The sequence below is a fragment of the Mus pahari genome, chromosome 15 (assembly GCF_900095145.1).
Source record: "Mus pahari chromosome 15, PAHARI_EIJ_v1.1, whole genome shotgun sequence".
Lineage (NCBI taxonomy): Eukaryota > Metazoa > Chordata > Mammalia > Rodentia > Muridae > Mus > Mus pahari.
This window is the reverse complement of record NC_034604.1, coordinates 51250573-51270754: the sequence shown is the minus strand read 5'-3', so window position 1 is coordinate 51270754 and position 20182 is coordinate 51250573. Positions and strand designations below refer to the sequence as shown.

The 20182-nt window shown below is 42.0% G+C and overlaps 1 protein-coding gene across 1 annotated transcript in view; it reads right to left on the bottom strand.

Moving 5' to 3' along the window:
* Positions 1 to 2047: 2047 nt before the first annotated feature.
* The window catches only part of Megf10 (multiple EGF like domains 10), a 161250-nt gene continuing 143115 nt past the window's right edge, over positions 2048 to 20182 (bottom strand). Inside the window, exons 19-26 of the mRNA XM_021214325.2 lie at positions 19300 to 19428; positions 17101 to 17229; positions 15063 to 15299; positions 13388 to 13515; positions 12638 to 12761; positions 7883 to 7927; positions 6925 to 7131; positions 2048 to 5707 (exon numbers count right to left, since the gene is read on the bottom strand). Coding sequence (XP_021069984.1) covers positions 5493 to 5707; positions 6925 to 7131; positions 7883 to 7927; positions 12638 to 12761; positions 13388 to 13515; positions 15063 to 15299; positions 17101 to 17229; positions 19300 to 19428 — 1214 coding nt within the window. The 3' untranslated portion in view covers positions 2048 to 5492. The remainder of the gene's footprint in view (positions 5708 to 6924; positions 7132 to 7882; positions 7928 to 12637; positions 12762 to 13387; positions 13516 to 15062; positions 15300 to 17100; positions 17230 to 19299; positions 19429 to 20182) is intronic.

Here is a 20182-nt window from a genome sequence, read left to right as displayed (position 1 = left end):
CTTATGCTTGCCTCCCTCCATCTGATTATCTCTAGTGCTACCTGCCCTCACTATATCTGACTGGAGCCTGTCCTTCCTGTGATCCTGGTTGTGTCAGAACTCCTCACAGTTCAGCTGTCTCTGTGATCCTGTGATTCTGGGATCCTGTAATCCTGAGATCCTGGGTGTGTCAGAGCTCCTGGGAATCAAGCTACCTCTGGGACCCTGAGATCCTGGTGTGACCAAGATCTTGGGATCCTGTGATCCTGTGAGTGTTAGAGTGCCTGGGAATAGAGCTTTCCCTGAGTGTTGGACTGGCTGCAGAGTTCATGCCCAAGGGCACTGGTCCAGACCAGAAGGAACTCGTGCCACCTGTCAGGCGGAGTTCCTGGGTGCCTAGGTCCTACTGGTTCCAGTTACTTTCAGTGTTGGGGCAGATGTTGTGTCCTCCTCACCTCTGATCCTATGATTCTGGGCGTGTTAGAGCATCTGGGAGTGGAGCTTCCTCTGGGTGTTGTGGGACTGGCCTGTACCATCTTTCAAGGACTTGACATTTGTCTGTACTAGGAAGCTTGACTTATTTGGAGTCTAGGTGAGTCTAAGTCTGAATGCACTGCAAATTCTCAGGAAGATTACAAGTTATAACAGGATGAAATCATACTCATGTTTCTTTAAATTACTTCTCTAAAAATAAAATGTGTGATATCATGTGACAGACCAAAAAAAAAAAATTGACGAGGGTGATCACGTGAACAGAAGGTTTTTATAATATTCATTTAATGCTCATTTCTGATCTTTCAGTCTGGCCATTCATTGGGTGATTGCAAACTCACTCATATTATTGCCTACTTTTCATACTAGTGATGTTGCCTAACATTTGCCAGGTGTCTATACATGCCAGCCTTTGAAAATATGCTTGGCACGGACAATTTCTAACCCTCCACACGCCCCATAAAATAGGTGCTAATATTTCCAATCTATTACAACATGGAAAACAAGGCCTTGCAAGGTTCAGTAGGTTAGTAATGTCATATAGCTAATGAGCTGATTTACCTCCCTTAACTGAGTACAGTGTTGAGGGTTGTAACGCTTCTCGGCATTGTCAGCTACATGTGGCATGCAGACCCACAAGGAAAAAGCTTTTTTTGTTGGTTTGAATGAGGATGGCTCCCATAGTCGTATATATTTGAATGCTTGGTCCCCAGTTAGTGTTAACTGTTTGGGAAGGGTTAGGAGGTGTGGCCTTGTTGGAGAGAGTATGGCCTTGTTTGAAGAGATGTGTCACTGGAGTGAACTTTGAGGTTTCAAGAGACCTAGTCTCTGTCTTTCTGCCTCCTGCCTGTAGACCAGGGTGTAATCTCTCAGCTACTACTCCAGTGCCACACATGCCTATCTGTCAATGTGCTTCCCACCATGATGGTTATGGACTCACCCTCCGAAACTATATTAAGTTCGCAAGTGAATAAAATGTGGCTTATGTTTTCCACGAACAAGGAATCTAGGCTGGTGAAACAGTCTGAATGGTACACTACTTGCCTATCATGGTCAGAGCTCCAAGCTTGATCCCTAGCACAACCTAAAGTGGCCATGGTGGTGAATGTTTCTAGTCCATACCTCAGGAGGTAGATGCAGGAGCATCAGAAGTTCAGGTCGTCCTCAGATATCCTCCCTACATGATGCCCAATCTCAAAACAAATAAACATAATCATCTAAGTAGTGGTCCTCAACCTGACGGTCATGACCCCATCATGGTAAACCTCATCTCCAAAAAAATTTACATTACTATTTATAACATTCACAAAAGCACAGCAGGTCACCACAACATGAGAAACTGTGTTAAAGGGTCGCAGCATCAGGAAGATTGAGAACCACTGACCTAAAAGAAAAGCATACACATTAGCAATTACATATAACAAAGGGCTAATGCCTTTTAATGCACAAGTACTACAGAACCACAGGTGGCAAAGTGTTCATTTTCTAGTAGCATTGTGAACCTTTTTCTTTTTCTCTCATTTGATCACTGCAGTCACAGAAAAAAATAAATACCACTTTACAGTTGTTTTTAATGGGAAAGTTTATTGCATTCATCTATTGACTATTTGGCAGTACAAATGACAACGAGACTAATTCTGAGGAGGGTTTATTGTCTTTGGGAAAGAGAGAGTGAGCATAAACTTAAAGCATTAATTTTGTTTGCAATTACCAAGTAAACCATACTGCATTCTGAGTTTTTCTTCTTAAAAAATAGAGAGAGAAATACTGCCATTTGGTCATATCAAAACAAAGCAGAGACAAAAATGGTGAACAGGACTCTACAGGGCAGTTCACTGTGTGTAGCCCCTGCTTCATAAGCAACCATTCCATACCAAGCCTCTGTACATGTCCACGGCAGTAAGCCTTTAAAGTCAAAATAGCCCTTAAATGTTTCCTTGGAATAGTAAGGACATGCTTCCCAGAGATGGAAATTTCATTATTTTAAAACCATAATCCTAAGATTTGATTTTTATGATTTTTGTCTTACTTGAACTGTAGACTTCTAATATCAAGTTGATAATATTATGCTGCTTTTGTTTGACTTTTGAGTTATATTTGGTTGAAAAGCTCCCTAAGACTGACCACCATTATGGCCCACTGATATCAAGATAACCATATTTTTATAAAGTTGCCTGCATTTTTCACAATGAGGAGGTATTATGCTAATGGATTTGGCTATGGCACCCTATGCTGCTCTGTTGTAAACGTCTAAGGCCAGTTTTTCTGTAATCAACCAATCCCCACAAAAACATGGCTAAACACATTGAATTCTGTCCGTTAGTACTCTATGGGAAGGGGCTGCCTAATACTCTGAGTAATTATGAAGATATTGTAGAATTAACCACAAATACCATATTCTCCTAATAAAAGCAAGTATACGAGTTATCATCTTGGCAAGTTCTGATATAATGCTGTACAAAGACAATACATGGTAAAAAATTTTAAAACATCAATTTCTAAGGCAACTCACATATGGATGTCCCATACAAGGCATTGCCAAACTCATCCAGTGCATTCTTCTTTAGGGTACCAGAGAGAAACTACAGCAAAATATGTAGAAAATTATGCTGTGTCTCCAAAGACAACATGGGATTTTTACAGTGTCTGAAATGTGAAGTGTTCTGACTTTGACAAAATCTTGAGGAAATTTCTAGGGAAACCCTGCCTCAGACACAGGCTCAGGAGGTCAGCTTGTGTTAGGATACGGATATCAATAGGATTCCACAGGGTAGCTTATGGGCGTGTCATTCCCACTTCATAATACAGTTGTTTGGAACCTTCTCTGTGGGTTTCCTGGTAAGTTCCTCTCACATAAATTTCTTTTTTTTTTTTCCAAATGGTACAATGAGGAAAGACAGCTTTAAAAAACAAACAAACAAACAAAACCTATCTCTATAGGGTCACAGGGGACCTCAACCTTACCATCATACTTAAAAGAGATGATATTTAAGGAGAAAAAAGGGAAAGTATTCAACCTTCTCTTGGCAGGAAGGATGCCTATAGCTGCTAACCCATGAGTCTATTTGATGCTTATTCCCTAAGGATCAGCCAGAGCTTACCTACTGGGAAAAAGTCGATTGTTTCTAAATATTCCAGATAATAGAAGAACAATTGCCCTAAGTGCATTTGCCGGACTATTCACCTGACCAAATTAACCCATCATGATAGGCACAGGTGCGAAATGCAAAATGACTAGACATTTCACCTCAGGGACAGTCTAGGATAACAGTTTATAGCTACCATTAGTAGGTGAGTGTAGGGATCCATTATTAACAGACTCCAACAGAACGTCACGTGGGTCTTCATTTCATTCTGCTCTGATGTTGCACATGCTCACAGCCTTTCCTCTCTTCTGTGTGCTATCATGTCTAACAATGATTTCTTGTTATCATATTGGCATTCTTATGAGACAAAAGCCTTGGGGTAAAGCTGTGTCTTCAATAGTGTTCATCAGGCAAGCATTTGTTCTGGTCTGCTGGGAACAGTCTATATTTAAACCCAATGCCTGACATTATTAGTAATGGCCCTCATTTACTATTAAAAGTGTCCCAGTTTAGATGCTCAGTTATTGATGATGATGATGATGACGAAAGTCTTTAGCCAAATCACTGGTAGTACTCATTGCTCCTTCTTCCTGACTTTAACCAAGACTTAAGGAACTAACACCCCCAAAATAACCCCACTGTGGACTATTAGAAAGTTCCATTCCAGTGATCAGCTATGCACCTATGGCTACTATACTATTTTAGCAACAACCAATTTTAATAGGCTCAAATCATATGTTTTCATTTCCTCCCTCCAAAAGAAAAATAATGCCTTCTTATTGGGCAGAAGATGAATGGCAATGATTCAGGAAACGATGGACACATCGTAATTCTGCATTAACAATCCAAACACTACACAACAGAATACACGACTTAATGAAAATACACACTAAAAGGCAATGAGTGCATGTCACATTAGCAATGCAAAAGGCCAGCTTAAGCATAGTTTCTCTAAATCAACAGTTAATAAGAAAAGTGCCCTTTCCCCAAATATGCACAAAAATATTTCAGTCACTTGTAGGGAAAAATATTAAGGAAAACGTCCCTCTAAGTCTATATTACAGCAAGTATTACTAATGGTTCCTCCAACCCAAGCATCTTACATGTAAAATGTATACCCTTTGCCACTCACTGGACACTCACTCAATCAAACAAAACAAAACAAAACAAAACAAAACAAAACGATTGCATCTTTGTATTATGAATAACTGATAAGTATGTACCTCAAGTGGTAAATATGCATGAAGGGACAGCAATTAGAATGTTGTTGTGAATCTAACATGGGCCAAAGGTCAAACAGAAATGCCATATTTGTGTATTGATTTCTGCAATAATTACACTATGTCTAAAATAATTCTAATTGTACATTTCTCACCCTAAAAACAAACATAAAGTTTTTATATTTAGATTTGCTCCCATTGCTATCCAGTCCTACTACCTGACAGAATGCTTCCGATCTTGAGTCCAAATGGGAAAAAAAAACATTCTGCAAGAAGGACTAAGGAATATATTCCTTGTCTCCTACATGTTTAGCAACTTTCACTTTTCTTAGGTAAATGTATAGTGACCTGCACAATTCTAGGAGTGGCTCTGTGATGCTAAGGACAACAAATAGACTTTAGTTTTCCAGTTAACAATACAATGTCTCCACCAGACTGTGTCTCAGAAAGGTTCTGTGAAGTTCACCTCATCAGCCAACATCTTAAAACAAGCCATTGGTGCCATTCCTAACCTAAGAGCAATGAGAAATCATGAAGCCCTCTCCTTCCAGACCCTGTGTTCACAACCTCGATAGGTGTGAGCCTCAGCTTGGGGCTTTCGGATACACGTCCAACAACTGCTTATTAGAGTAATTCACGGTCATCTGCAGTGCCAACTGGAGATGAACTGAAGGCTCGGAAAGAGTACCAATGGACACCCAGTAGTCCTTTGATGTCATTCACTGCTGCTGCTGGTGCTGGTGGAAGTGCTACTGCTGTTGCTGCTGCTGCCACCACCACCATCCTCTCTCTTTGGGGAGGATGAACTGTCCCTTACTGGCAGGAGGTCATAATGGCAAGGAATGTGACTGTTCTTTGGAAGGTCATATGGGTCTTGGGTGACATGACCACTGTTGCTGAATACTCCTTGCACAATGCTCACTGTAGGTTCTGTAATAGTCAGAAACAACAACAACAAAATATCAGCAAGGGACATTTTTTAAAAGATGCTGCTATTTCTTGTACATATCAAACACAAAAGAAGTACCTTATAAAAATATAGGGAAGTAGTTTTGAAAAAGAATATTCTTTTACAATCATACAGAGAATAGAACTCTACATTTGTTGAACAAAAACACACTGAGAAATGGTGTTCATAGAAAAGGATGAAGAAATCAAGGGAATGAACAGAGGTTATGGATGTGACTCATTGTCTCAGGATACCTTGAGAAAAGTCAAGTTGATGCCCCTGACTGTACAGGTGAAAGGGTTCTTAGAGGTTACCTTAATTTATGGAAATTCTAAATATGTTCATAACTTTGGCCTCAAACACAGAGCTGAATTCTCATTTCACTGTGGTGGGCTTAAAGAACAGTTGGGGTATGCTATCACTGTTTATTAATTAATTAATTAATTAATTTCTCCATTAACAAGATAATTTTATACTATATGTATAGTATAACTATAACTACATAACTATATAACTATATAGCTATATAACTATATAGCTATATAACTATATAACTATATAGCTATATAACTATATAACTATATAGCTATATAACTATATAACTATTAACTATATAACTATATAGCTATATAACTATATAACTATGTGTGTGTGTATTTGTGTGTAGAGAGAGACTAAACTGTACAGACCTACTATTTAGTCAACATTATTGGCTGTGGTATGTTTTGTTTTTTTCCAAATGGCATCTATAGACAGCACTTAAAATAAGAATAATTTTACATTTAATTCCTCCTAATTTATGCAAGATTCATATGAGAATACATCTGACATATTAAGCAAGTTTAAAATAAAAAGCATTATGTTAATATTGTGACTACAGCCAGGAGATGGAGCCACACGTTTGGTCCATGTGAGCCATTTGTTTGGGCTTACCTGGGATAGTAGCTAATATGAGGCATATGCTCCTCCACATATGCGCTAAAATATTTACCATGGTTATAAAAACAGAAGATGATGGCCATGTGGAAGATAAGTAGAATATATTTTAAATTTGCCAAATGTTGTTTTCCTGAGACATTCATTTCCCGTCACTTGATATGATCTCTGTGAAACCCAATGGGATATAAAGCATGGGCTACTTAGAAATGCTTCAAACACACTCTTGTGCCATCGCTCTTTATATGGAGAGAGAACTCACCGACTTCATAGACATTCCTGTTGGCTGGAGTTGAGTTGTTGATCTCTGCATATGGGGAGTCTCTCCGCGCTGGTGACTTCATCTCCACGTAGCCACACTCGGAGCTTTTAGGCAGAAGCACAGGCGGGTCTTTAATGGTGGCATATGGGTTTTCAGAGCTGCTTAGGGAGCAAGTGCTTGAATTATATTCAGAGTTCTTCCCCAGATCTGAGAAGAGAAATGAAACGAAAGGAATAAGTGTAGTTTCATGGGCGACATCATTTCTTGGTGATAATTTCCTTGGGCAGATTATTTCTTTTTCTTTATGGGTAAGTTTTCTATAATAGTGTTTTCTGAAAATTATGTGCACTTACCACTCACTCCGAAGACAATTTGCTTTAAAATTGTCCATCTATAAAGTAATTGTAGCTCGCCTCTAAGGGGATTACTGAGAAAAATGGCATGGCTCTGATTTAGTTTTGATAATCACATCCAAATACAATTAATTCTATTTTGATGCTATGAGAAAATTTACTAATTCAAACCTTTAAATCAATAAACCAGGAGTTGATGGTCCCAGAAACATAGGATAGTTTATTATCACCGAGAGAAGGGCATTTATGTCATAGAAGTGTGCAGTACACTTCAGTACTGGATACCGTACTGCTTAGTCATTGCAGATGGTCATTCAATGACTACCGGACGCCTTCTTATTTCCAGCTATCTACTACTGCACATTCCTCTTTCCCTAGACACCATTTAATTTAAAGAAAATGTGGGTATATTCCCTCAGAAAGCGAGAATCTTTGCTTCCAAACAGATCCACCAGTGGCATTCTTTCCTTGCCTGTCAAACATGCTTATGTCTTAGTGTAGTGACTTATCACGTAGAAAGTTCTAGATCATGTTGATAACTCCACTTTTGTTTGCTTTAAGAACCATTTCGGCCTCTGAGATCCTTCTTCAAATGTACACCATACCTTTTAAGGACTTTCCCATGTAGCTTCTGTCCAGCCCGAAAGCACCTGTGATGAAGAAGGACAAAATGTGAGAACTGAAGGTAAAAAGAAAGGACCCGCGTGGGACCCGCGTGGCAGATCACCACAGATGACTGCCCTGCTGTGAGCCACCGCAGCTCTGCTCTCAAATATTTATACCGCATCAGTCATGCTGGGGGGCTGGGGGGCTGGAGGGGCTGGGGGGGGCAGGCTGGACCCAAGCGTGCTGTCTGCACAGACATGTTCATCTCACTGTTTGCCCACATCGGAAAAGTCTGATGTAGGAACAAAGGGACAAGGAGTGAGGCAACCGTGAATCAAGGAGGAATAACATGAAGGACATAGCCAAGACGAGACCTGAGAGTTCACTTTCTAACAGCTCCTTCAAGGGTCTGAATACTAGTTTCACAGTAACTAGTATTCAGTTATAGGATCATCTCCATTATAAGTGTGATGACTTAATACTTTATAAGCCAATGCTGAACCTTGACCAATTTTATTAACTTTTACATGAATTTTTTGCTTTTCTAGTAGAGGTGGGGGATATCTGCAGATGAGTCTACCCAGACAAAATAAATAGTTGTCTTGTTTTCAAATGTCTGTACTTCATGGAGGTGGGGTTGGTTTGGAATAAATAGTCCTGTTCACTTATCCATTAATGTCCTTAGATTCAGGTTTAGATGGTAATATTCTAGCAGGGTCTTTGATGGGGATAAAAGAGGGACTCTCATAAAGGAAGCTGTCTAATATCAATCATTGTTGGGCAAGATATGGAAATATTTTCTTCTCTAAAGTATACGTTCTTGGGTCTCAGTTATGAAGCTCAACATCACATTGTTGGCCAAGGCTCAGGAGTCTATATAGAACAGAGGTTCTGAACCTGTGGGTCATGACTCCCTTTACAGGGTTCACCTAAGAACATCTGCATATCAGATATTTATATTATGGTTCATAACAGAGGCAAAGTTAGTTATGAAGTAGCAATGAAAATAATTTGTGGTTGGAGGTCACCACAACTTGCGGAACAGTATTAAAGGATTGTGGCATTAGAAAGGTTGAGAACCACTGCTATTGAGGGACAGGATAAAAAAGTTTGTAATAGAAATGAACCCTACCAAAGAGAAGCCTGGCCTTGGCTATTAGCTCTTGAATGGCAACCTTTAAGATTTTGTAATACTCTGCCCAATAAGAATATTTTGTTTTCCTAGAGACTCAGTGTAGAAGCTTTATTAGACAGACCAGAAGTACGATTCAAGTAGGAGGGTATGTCATATCAACTTGCCTTAAGGGGATAGAATATAAGTAAGGGTACAATCACTTAGGCAGTTAATCATGTCCATAGAACAACCCTCCCCCGTCCCACGCAAGCCCTGGATATGAGTATTAAGGTAACCTTCACAAGTTGGCAATAGTGCGTGGTATATGTTGTGCCAAGAAAAGTCAAAAGTAGCTATAATTGAGTGGGAAAAGACTTTATGCTTTGACCATTCTTGAACTCTTCCCTTCGTAGATTTTAATCCATATTCCTTTGCTAATAATCTGAAATCATGATTACAGGGGCATTTAATGAGTTCTGGGCATCATTCTTAAAATCATGAAAGATGATCCACACTATCATCTTTCTGACAGGTGAGCTTGCATTTGGTGTCAAAAGCAAGAGTGGTCTTGGGACCTCACAGACGTGGTGGAAAATCTCCATGACCAGGAAAGGTGTATCGCCTCTGAGGGATGCAGCACTATAGGGCTGTGGCTACATGACTGCAAAATTCTCTTGGTTCCCTCTAAGCTATAGGCAGTTCTCTTAAATGTCCTTCTGGGTCTAGACTCAATGGTAATCCGTTTTTCCAGATATTAGAAAGAAAGTCAGTGCTGTTAGGTCAAAATTAGGAGAGAAGTGCAGCTGTAAGGCCATTCAGCCAGGTTCTCACCTATTGTCGGAGGGTACAGGGACCATTTTAGTAAGGGAGCCGGTGGATTCTACTCCCTCACACCTTCTGTTTGCACAGATCTTCAGGAAAGGGGCTTTTAAATGCTCAACTTAATCTGGTCCCCAATATAGGCCAGCCCATGATTGCCACACCCATTTTAAACACGAATAAATAAACCCAAGCAGGTAAGTTCCAGGCCTGCGCTACACAAGATCAGGAGTCAATCTCTGGGCTTTTGGTCAAGTGGAGGGCTATGTGAAACATCATTAAGACAACTACTCCACAGGGCTGGGGGATGGCTCAGTCAAGTAAGATACTGGCTGCTCTTCCAGAGTACCCCAGTTCAGTTTACAGTACTCACACCCAATGGCTCACACTGTACACTACCCAACTTCAGTTCTCTGCGGTCTGGCACCCTTTTCTGGTCTCTAGGGGCATACAACTGTGACATCCCCTCTCATGTATGTGTGCACACAAATAAAAATAAACTATTTCATTGGTTTTTTTTTTAAATCTTACCTGATCTACCACCCATATTGTGCCTTTGTGTTTTAAAGAAAAATTACTTCTTTCCTTCTGCGTAAATTGCTCTTAGAGAGAAACTGATCAAAAAAATCTGAGCAGCTCATCAAGAGTTTACAGCAATAACTCTTGGGTCTCTCCAGGTCAGAAAGCAAAGATGTGGCCAATGTTTTGGGTTTCAAATTCAGGACAAATTATAATAGGTTAAACAAAACAAAACAAAAAATCTGAATTAGGACTATCAATCCATATACTTCATTGGGCTAAATTGTAATTTAGATCTGTATATTAAATCTGACACATAATCTTACTGTTTAAGAAGTAAAAGCTCCACTGACGACATTGTTATAGCTTACAATTTTTTTTTTTTTAAAAAAAAGGAGTTAGTTTTTACATACTGTTCTACTGAGGCATTTGTATAATGAGAGGCCTCTACAGCCCTTAGAGATTACTTCATATACCAAGGGAAGTTCCACATGCGTAGAGAGCACAGAGGAAGTAGAAGGGACAGTCATACACTTCACCTTCAGACTCAATTTTTCCACCTTTCCCTTTATCTGTCTGGACATTGCCCTCTGAGCTTTTTTTGTTTGTTTGTTTTTTGTTTTTGTTTTCTTTTTTTCTTGTTTTTTTGTTTTCTTTTTTTTCTTGTTTTTCTTTTCTTCTTTCTTTGTCTTCCTCTGAGCTTTTTGACTTACACATCTTTAGAATAAGATTCACAAGTGAGTCAACCCCACCCAGCTGACAGATTTTTGCAAATAAAGTTCATTTAAGTGGAGTATTTGTTCCATGTAACAGTTATGTTTGTCTAAGACATTCCATTGGGCTTCCTGGAAACTCTAATATTTAACAAATACATGCGAAATGTTGCGGTTAGCCTTAAATGATAGTTCGGCACAGCCTAGAGATCAGACTGACTAATGGACATAACCTTAGGGGCTTGTGTTGATTACTAATTGGATGCAGGAGAGCCTAGTCTACTGTGGTTGGCACCATCCTTGGGCAGGCAGTCATAACTTGTACAAGAAAACAGGGACAGAGAGAGAGATAGAGGGGGAAGGAAGAGAAGGAAAGAGTGGGGAAGGGAGGGAAAAAGAGAGTGGGGGAGTACTCTATGGTTTCTACCGTGGCTTTCTGCCCTAACTTCTATAATGGACTGTGACCTAGAATTGTAAGGTGAAATAAACCCTTTCCTCCCCTAAGGGGCTCTTGGCTAAAGTATTATTATTATTATTATTATTATTATTATTATTATTATTATTATTATTATTATTATTTATTACAGCAACAGAATGAATCTACTAGAGGCAGTGCACACAGCACCGTGTGCTCAGGGTTATATTCCAGAAGCTGGGACCCACAATTCCAGATGAGGAGGTCCTCAAAATTAAGATGATTTCCCATAGTAAAATAGTATCACCTGCCTTGTCATTCTAATTCTCTTCCAAGTGTACAGTGGGCTTGCACTAAAGGTCTACAGCCTGAGCTCCTCAACCGACTGACTCCAGAGCCGACAGGGGAATCTGGCCATTTACTCATAAGCCAGACAGAAATTAAGGCAGCGCTATTCTTCCTACAAATCTGCAGGGATGGGGGTGGTGCCAAATGTAGTTTTATAGAACACTCTCCGTGATAGGAAATGGGATTATTATTGCAAATTAGCTAAAGTAATTATTTTTTTTAAATTTTCTTAATTTTTAGTTTGCAAAAAAATGGTAAATATCAAATAGACATAGTCGACATTAGGAGGGGCCCTTTGGGGGTGCTGGATAATATTTAAGACTATAAATTGATCCCAATTGCAAAACGTTTGAAGCCCACTAATCTCGCCTGAGAAGGGGGAGGGATATGGAGCATTTAATATTAAGAGTGAACAAAATCATGTCCCATCAAAAGTTGACAGCGTTCAAAGGTCCTTTGTAACAGGACTTTAAAACAGGGTGCCAGGCTTTGTGGAAATCATTCAATCTCTTTATGGCTCATTTGTTCAACTGTCATATGGTGCTGAGGACGCCCATCACCAGTAACAGAGTACTGGGGAGAACCAAGTTCATATGGATGAAGCTACTAGCGGGCACAGATGCTTTTTCTAGAAGTCCCGGAGCAAAGTGATACCCCAATAATGTTAAACAAATAAGACGTTAAGGTTAATAGTAAGCCCTACCGAGGCATTAGACATAATTCATTATTTGGGTTGGGTGCCTGTTTCTGGCGGATGGCTCTATTGCACACACGGAAGAGTGGACGCTTAGCCTGTCAAGTATGCGCATGCACTTGTGGGTCTCACCAAGCTCATTGAGGTAGCCTCCTTGCTTCCAGTCAGCTGGTAATGTCCCGGTGCAGTCCACCAACGTGCCTCTCTTTCCCGGATTCACATTTTTAAGATTCACAAACAGTTGATTGTTTTTTGACTATGAAAAACAAACAGAGAAGAAGATGATTTAAGAAGAGAACACACTGGAGGAGAGTAAGTTCAGAGTTCACGGCAAGGTCCTCCCCTCAACTCAGGCTGAGAATAGGGGAGATAACCCATCCCTGGCATGCAGAGTGCACGTTCCTCTGTCCAGACTCCCCTGTGACCCAGACATCTTCATATCACTGCCACCTTTTGCCAATTAGACTTCATTTCAGGTTATAAATGAAGAATTTTAAATTGAAGAAAAAAATTGTGGGTGTTAGTTCTATGAAAGTCTCCATGATACTGTGAGTCCCCAGTGCCTTGGCCATTCCAGTGGGCATCAACATGACCATGAGACCCTTTAGGAGACCAGGCAGGATGATGAACATGGTATTTGGGAAGGTGAAGTGCTGTTTAACTGCAGTACCACCGTGAAAAATCAGCATTGTCAGTTTAATGATGGTGGATTAAATTAATTAGCTCAGCCACACTCAGACAGCTTAGGGGGAATCGAGTGGGCAAAACAGGGGAAGTATCTACAGAGAGCGGCAGTGGCAAGAATGTGTGCCTGTCTCTCTCCCCTCCCCGAGTTCCTCCCCTCCCCAAGTTCCGATTCATTCCTGAGGCGTTTTCTGTCACCTTTGTAATGGTCATCCTGTCCCTGTTGTTCACGTGAGGGGATGTGGCACACTGGCTAAGTGTGTGATAACTGGGATTGGTGAAGTAGTGGCTGTTGGCATTTCCACCATTGCTGTGAGGCAGGGTTTCTGCAGAAGGAGAGGATATGGTTAAATCAGAATGCTTGCACAGATGTTCCTCTCCTGCCCAGGTCACTCTTCAAAGCCTGGAGAAGAGCAGGCAGGGCTACTGCCTCCTTGGAAGTTATGAATGCTTCCTCAGAAGTCTGCTCTGAGCTTCGGAGTCTGTAAAACCAAAGATGGTGTCCCAAGAAACTACTACATCTACACCCATGGGCTTCTTTTAAAAATCACTTGATTTCTTGACACACTAATTCTGTGCTGAAAACATACTCTTATGTAAATTGCCTATTTTGCATATTCTCCCAGAATCATAATATTTATAAGCAGATAGCCAAGGTCCTTCAGTAGTTGCTGAAGACGGAAGAAGATTTTCAGTTTCCTCGGTATAAGAGGAAACTTAAGTGTTAGGCCCTTTGATGGTTGAATATATGCATTGATGTCGCTCTCTCCCCTCCCTCCCCCCACTTCTTGTGCCAGGAAGACTCAGAAGAGCTTTCATAGAACTGCTCTGGCTCTTGCTAATTCCTCAGGCTTGTCTCCTAGACACCTTGGTTCTTTCTAGTTACTTGCACGTGCAGGCACAGGGCCAGAGGATGCCAACCAAAGCACACACACACAGCAGAGACTCTCTCTGTCTGTCTGTCTCTGTCTGTCTGTCTCTGTCTGTCTGTCTGTCTGTCTGTCTCTCTCTCTCTCTCTCTCTCTCTCTCCTCAACACTCATATATGACAGAACTTGGGACTGGCTGTTCAGCAGAGACTATCCATGAGTTAAACTGCCTAAATACAAAACAACCATTCATTGATCCCAAGTTAAAAACCCTCATTGAGCAAGGCAGTGGTGGCGCACGCCTTTAATCCCAGCACTTGGGAGGCAGATGCAGGTGGATTTCTGAGTTTGAGGCCAGCCTGGTCTACAAAGTGAGTTCCAGGATAGCCAGAGATACACAGAGAAACCCTGTCTCAAAAAAACCAAAAAAAAAAAAAAAAAAAAACCAAAAAAAAAAAAAAAAAAACAAAAAAAAAAAAAAAAAAAAACAAAAAACAAAAACAAAAAAAACCACAAAAAAACAAAAAACAAACAAACAAAAAAAAACCTCATTGAAGGGCTGGAAAAGTTGGCTTAGTGGCTAAGAACACTTGATGCTCTTCCAGAGGACCCAAGTTCAATTCCAAGATCTCAAGCACCCATCTTGGGCAGCTCACAACCATCTATAACTCTAGCTTTCCTGGGGATCTGACGACTTCTTGTGGCCCCACCAGGCACCTACATACATAGACACATCCACACGCGCACGCACACACCTACGCTCGCTCAAATAAGTCTTTTCAAAAGCCTCTGAAAGAAATGAAAGTGATGGTTTTCCTACTGCTAAGATATAGACCAATTCTCGAAGCACATAAACCTCTTCAGAAGGTGAGGTCACATCAAAACAAAAACAAAAATGGTCAAATGCAATGGACTTACAGCCAAACACCAAATCCCAAAGAACCTAACTGGTTCCCTGCAGGTCAGTGCCCCTGCACCGCAGCCCTACCTGCACCGCAGCCCTACCTGCAATGGTATAGTCTGCATTGATGACCCTCATGGCGGGGGTATAGGTCACGGCCGGCATGCTCGATTCCTTCCTCTTCTGCTTCTGTCTGTAGATGACGAACAGCGCCAGCAGGAAGAGCACAACAAGGACAAGGACCACGATGCCCGCGATGGCCCCGATCTGATAGGAATCGGCAGGAAGGGCGGTGCTGGTCCGGCTTAAGCTGTTCAGATTGCCCACGATGATGACCCCAGCTAGGAGAGGGTGGAAACAGACCCGGTGTGGATGACCGTGATCCAGATACACATTCTAATTCCATTAAAACAAACAAACAAACAAAAAAACCAAACAACAATAACAAAAAACAAAACAAAACCACGCCCACTGGCTTAACCCCTGGGTGTTTTCAGTCCACGAGATGCTTCTTTGGAAGCAGAGCATGGTGAAAGCAGACACTCTTCACTTTCAAAGGTCGCTGGTGCCACGTCCCTGCTCCAAGCCCTCAGGAGGCAGTGTATGAACCCTGAGAGTCAGGCACGGGGTTGAGAGCTACTCATCTATTCCAGATTAAACCCAGATTGGCACTTAAGCTTGGTAATAATGTTTCTAATTTTCGTTTTGTTCGATGTGATCTCTAGTCCTGATCTTACATAGGAATAAGTCCTATACGCCCACCTGACTAACTCAATCTCTCACCTACCCTTAGTATTTTTAAGAATGATTTGCCCTCTAAACAAGCAGAGCTCTGATACAAACCTAGGTCAGCGAGCCTCTTACTGCTAGACACACTATCCTATGAAAAACCATTTTTCAGCAGCAGGAAGATTTCTCCTGACAGTTCCTGGTAATAACACCTGTACCTTTACCCATCAAAATCAAAAATCCCAGTGGAAGTCCCTCTCATAACCACCAGGAGAACATTCTCAAAGGACCCCTTGCCCCAGAGTGTTAGAACTGTCCAGGTACTTCCATGAAAAATATATTTGACAAATAATCCCAGATGATTACAATATGCACCCCGGTTAAAACAACACAGACACAGATTTCTTTAAAAGTTAAATATATGCCTGTTTTTCAATTCAATCACTCTCCTTCGGAGTGTTGAGCCCAGAAGAGATGAGATCACGTGTCACATGTGTCACACAGGGACTGGCACTCATTGCTCACACAGCCTTCGCAATGACAGCCAAACACTGGACCTATCGATTCGTTCAAACACACATTTTAATTTCAAAATACTTATGGTAACGAAACAAAACCAGGCATAAGAAGAATACAGTGTGGTTTCCCTAGCTGGGCCACCTTGTCTGGCCTTAGTGGGACAGAATGTACCTAGTTCTGCAGGGACTTGGGGCGCCAGGTTGGGTTGGTACCTAGAGGAGGTTGATATCTCAGAGAAGAAGAGGAGGGGGTTGGGAGGGGTTGTGTGAGAGGGAGGACTGGGGGGAGGGGGACTTCGATTGGGATGTAAAGGGAATAAATGAAAAACTACCAAAAAAATACAATACGATTATCTTCACAGGAAATTCTAGGAAAAAATGCAAACAGTGGCAGAAGGATCAGTGGTAGCCTGTGATGTGTCAAGAAGTAGAAGAGACGACAGGCATGCAAAAACAGGTCAGCAAGTGTGTGTGTGTGTGTGTGTGTGTGTGTGTGTGTGTATGTATGTGTATACATACATATAGGCTTCAGTTTCAGAAAATTGTGTAAGGTAAATGTGTATGGTTTTATATGCCAGTTGTGCCTAAATAAATCTAAAAAAAAAAGTAACAGTAAAAAAAATAAAAAATAAAAAGTTTGTGGATTTTAGAATATGAAAAACCGTGATATTCGTGTCACAGCTATGTGGCCTTGGGGACATTATCTAACTGCTATAACCTTTAGCTGGTCTCTTCCTCTATTAACAACAGGGAAAATAAGGTATCCATCCGACAACCACATAATCAGCTAGCCTGTATGAGTTTTAGTTAGGTCTACCCATATTAGCATAAGTGAAAGTACTTAATACTGAGTGTACGAGGCCACACACGAAGAAGCAGTCATTATTTACTTTACCTTGGTCACATCGTGCCCCTTTCCATCCTGGGCTACAGTAACACGTGCCGGTGATGTGGTCACAGGTGGAGTTGTTCAGACAGTCACAAATCTGGCGGCAGCCATAGCCGTACGTGCCCGCAGGGCATTCTGGAGAGGAAATGAAGCCACTGTATCCCCCAAGTCTTGGGGAGACTAAGCCTGCCTTCTTCTGTGTGATCTGCACATCAGGTGGTGAGCCCTGTCCGTGGATCCCTGCTTAGACAGACTGGGGCCACCCAAGGTACGGGAAGCTGGACTATGGTCCTTGAGCCATGGTAGGCTTCACAGTCCTGCTGCTCAGGACTGAGGCAGTTAACATTATGGCTCAGCTCCTGACACATGCGCCTGCTGAATACCCACCACTCTGAGGTATGAGGAGAGGGTCCGTGGGACCCCCGTGACACAAACGAAAACACGAAAAGCAACTTGGTATGACCCCATCAGTCAAACTGTGGGTCAAAGAGAACTGGACCCAACAGGGTAAACTTGAGATAATCCCTTCAGAACACACGTGATTGTGTAGGCTCTGGGATTCCTCCTGAAGACATGCTCTCACTGAGATTAGCAGGAATTTGAGACAGTTGGCATTATTTTCTAGGTAAGGGTTTCGTTTGACGTAGAATGATTCAAGTACAGGTTTTTCATGCTGAAGTTTCAGAGACTAACATAGTACAAGTCTTATCGATAGGCTGTTATTCAAAAGAGCCAGGTAGGGGGATGGAATTTAAATCTGAACCTTTTCAACACAGCTGTTGTTTGCAAAGTGAACAGCAGGGGGCGATGTGCCATCGCTAGCAGAGTCTGGCAAACCTTGTATTCTTGTCTATACGGAGCACTGGGTGTGTGGATTCATTTCTGGATCTTCAATTCTATTCCATTGATCTACCTGTCTGTCGCTGTACCAATACTTAGACACCATGCAGTTTTTATCACAATTGCTCTGTAGGAGCACTGGGAGCTTCAAAAATAGGGACACTTCAATTCCGCATTCATATTCAGAGTTATCATGGCAGCACTTAAGAGGTTTTTCTTAATAAGACCTTAACTGGTTGCCTGGCAGTTGAATGCAAGTCAGTTTAGAGGCTGTCCTGAGCTCTAGACCTACGTTTAGCAGGCAGGCATAGATAGCATGTATACACACAGAGACTACTACTCATGAGGCTCTGTGACTCAGTATATGTCTTACGATCACCTGCAAAGCACACATTGTGTTGTCTTTGTCTGGAACCGGCTCTGGGTGGCTCTTTGCTGCGAGTGCAGAAAGGAGGTCCTGCATCAGCACCTAAGGCTGAGACCGTTAAGCTTCACAGAGCCTGGAAAGTTGGAATGGAGAGGTGGGATGGTGGTCCCACCCCCCTCCCAGGACATACCAGCTCTACACTGTGCCATCTTTGCCGCCACCTTCCTAAGAATACACTCGTGACCAGTGGTGATCTCTCACACTGTCTCGCCTTGGGGCTTTTACCATCACAGAGTGCCACACACAGCTTTTTTCTGTTTCATCTTCTGTACTCAACAAAGGCCACAGAGGAAAAGAATAGCATGCTCATCTTATATATTCTCTTGTGAGTGGATGCATAGCTCATGGAAACTGAACCACAACAGAGGTGGGAAATTACCACAGCACAGTCTCCCTAGGACTAAAAAGGAAGTGTAGAGGCGATGAAGATTAAGGCTCAGATGAAAATTTGTTAGTGGGAAGAGTGAAAATCATTATCAAAAGGGTGGCAACATTGGCTTGGACTCATTTCCACACCCGTTCCTGAGGCTAGCCCCAAGCCCCAGGACATCTCCTTAGCCATGTCTGTCCTCTGGTGTAAGTCCAGACTCACGGACTGCCAACAAGGGAGACTGGTCATGTTTGTTAAGCCTCTGAGAAACCATATTCCAAAAATAAGAGAGAGAGGGAAAGCCATGGAAAAGATAATGGAAACGTTGAATTTGACTTCATTCTTACAGTGTCCTCCCGTCTACCCTGAGTGCCAGGTGGAAGTCCACTCAGAACTTGGAGGAAAGACAGACAGCAGGGATTCCAGCGGGAAGGTCTTGAGAACGGAAACCAACTGTGCTGGCAATTAACCGCCAGTCACACGACTCAAGCTGCAGTCACGCTGCCCTAGCATCTCTGGATTGAGGAAGGCGACCCAGATGCCCAGAGATGACATGTCATGTACTCACTCTGTTCGCAGTGCCGCCCCATGAATCCCGTGCGGCAGGTACACTGCCCCGAGATGTGGTCGCAGTCAGCTCCGTTTTGACATTGGCATATCAGCGCACAGTCCTTGCCATAGAAGCCCAGAGGGCATCCTGTGTAAGGACGGAGAACAGTGGAGGTCAGAGGGGCTACCTAGGAGAAACGCCACTCCAGCCTGCATGCACTAGTGGATGAACTTGAAGGCCTTCGGAGACTGTTCAGGAGTAAAGGCGTTCCCACACATCTCACCTATCACAGGGCTGCTTGGAGGTCTCAAGTCTGGGCTCCTTCAAGGAGATTGTAATCTACAAACTGGAGGCAGGGGAGTCCCCAGCTGTCAGTATAACCATTGCAGGTGTCTTCTACAAAGCTCCTTGGAGCCTGGGGAGGATGCAGTATTCTCCCTCAGCCTCCACCCAGTTTCTAGGACCCTGGATTTGAGTTCCCTGGACTGAGGTGCGTTTTGTATTTAGAGAGTTGGCTTTTTTTTTTTTTTTTTTTTTTTTTTACCTTTAGTACAAAATGACTCAAATTCGTGTTCTAGTCCTGTGTACTGTATCCATTTTTAACTTAAACTGTATTATCCCTGTTATCAAATATATGGGATAGAATCCTTAAAGTCAAAACCAACTGTGTTTCATAGTTTCAAAGGGGATTTAGAAAGTACTTTAAGTCTTCACATTGCTGCATGACTTCCAAGGCTTACATCACCAGAAGCCTGGGGTGGAACACACACACACACACACACACACACACACACACACACACATTCTCTCTCTCTCTCTCTCTCTCTCTCTCTCTCTCTCTGCAGGAGTGCTTAAGGCAGGACAAAAGCTTCGATACAGGCAGATTTGTCCGTTGTTTCTA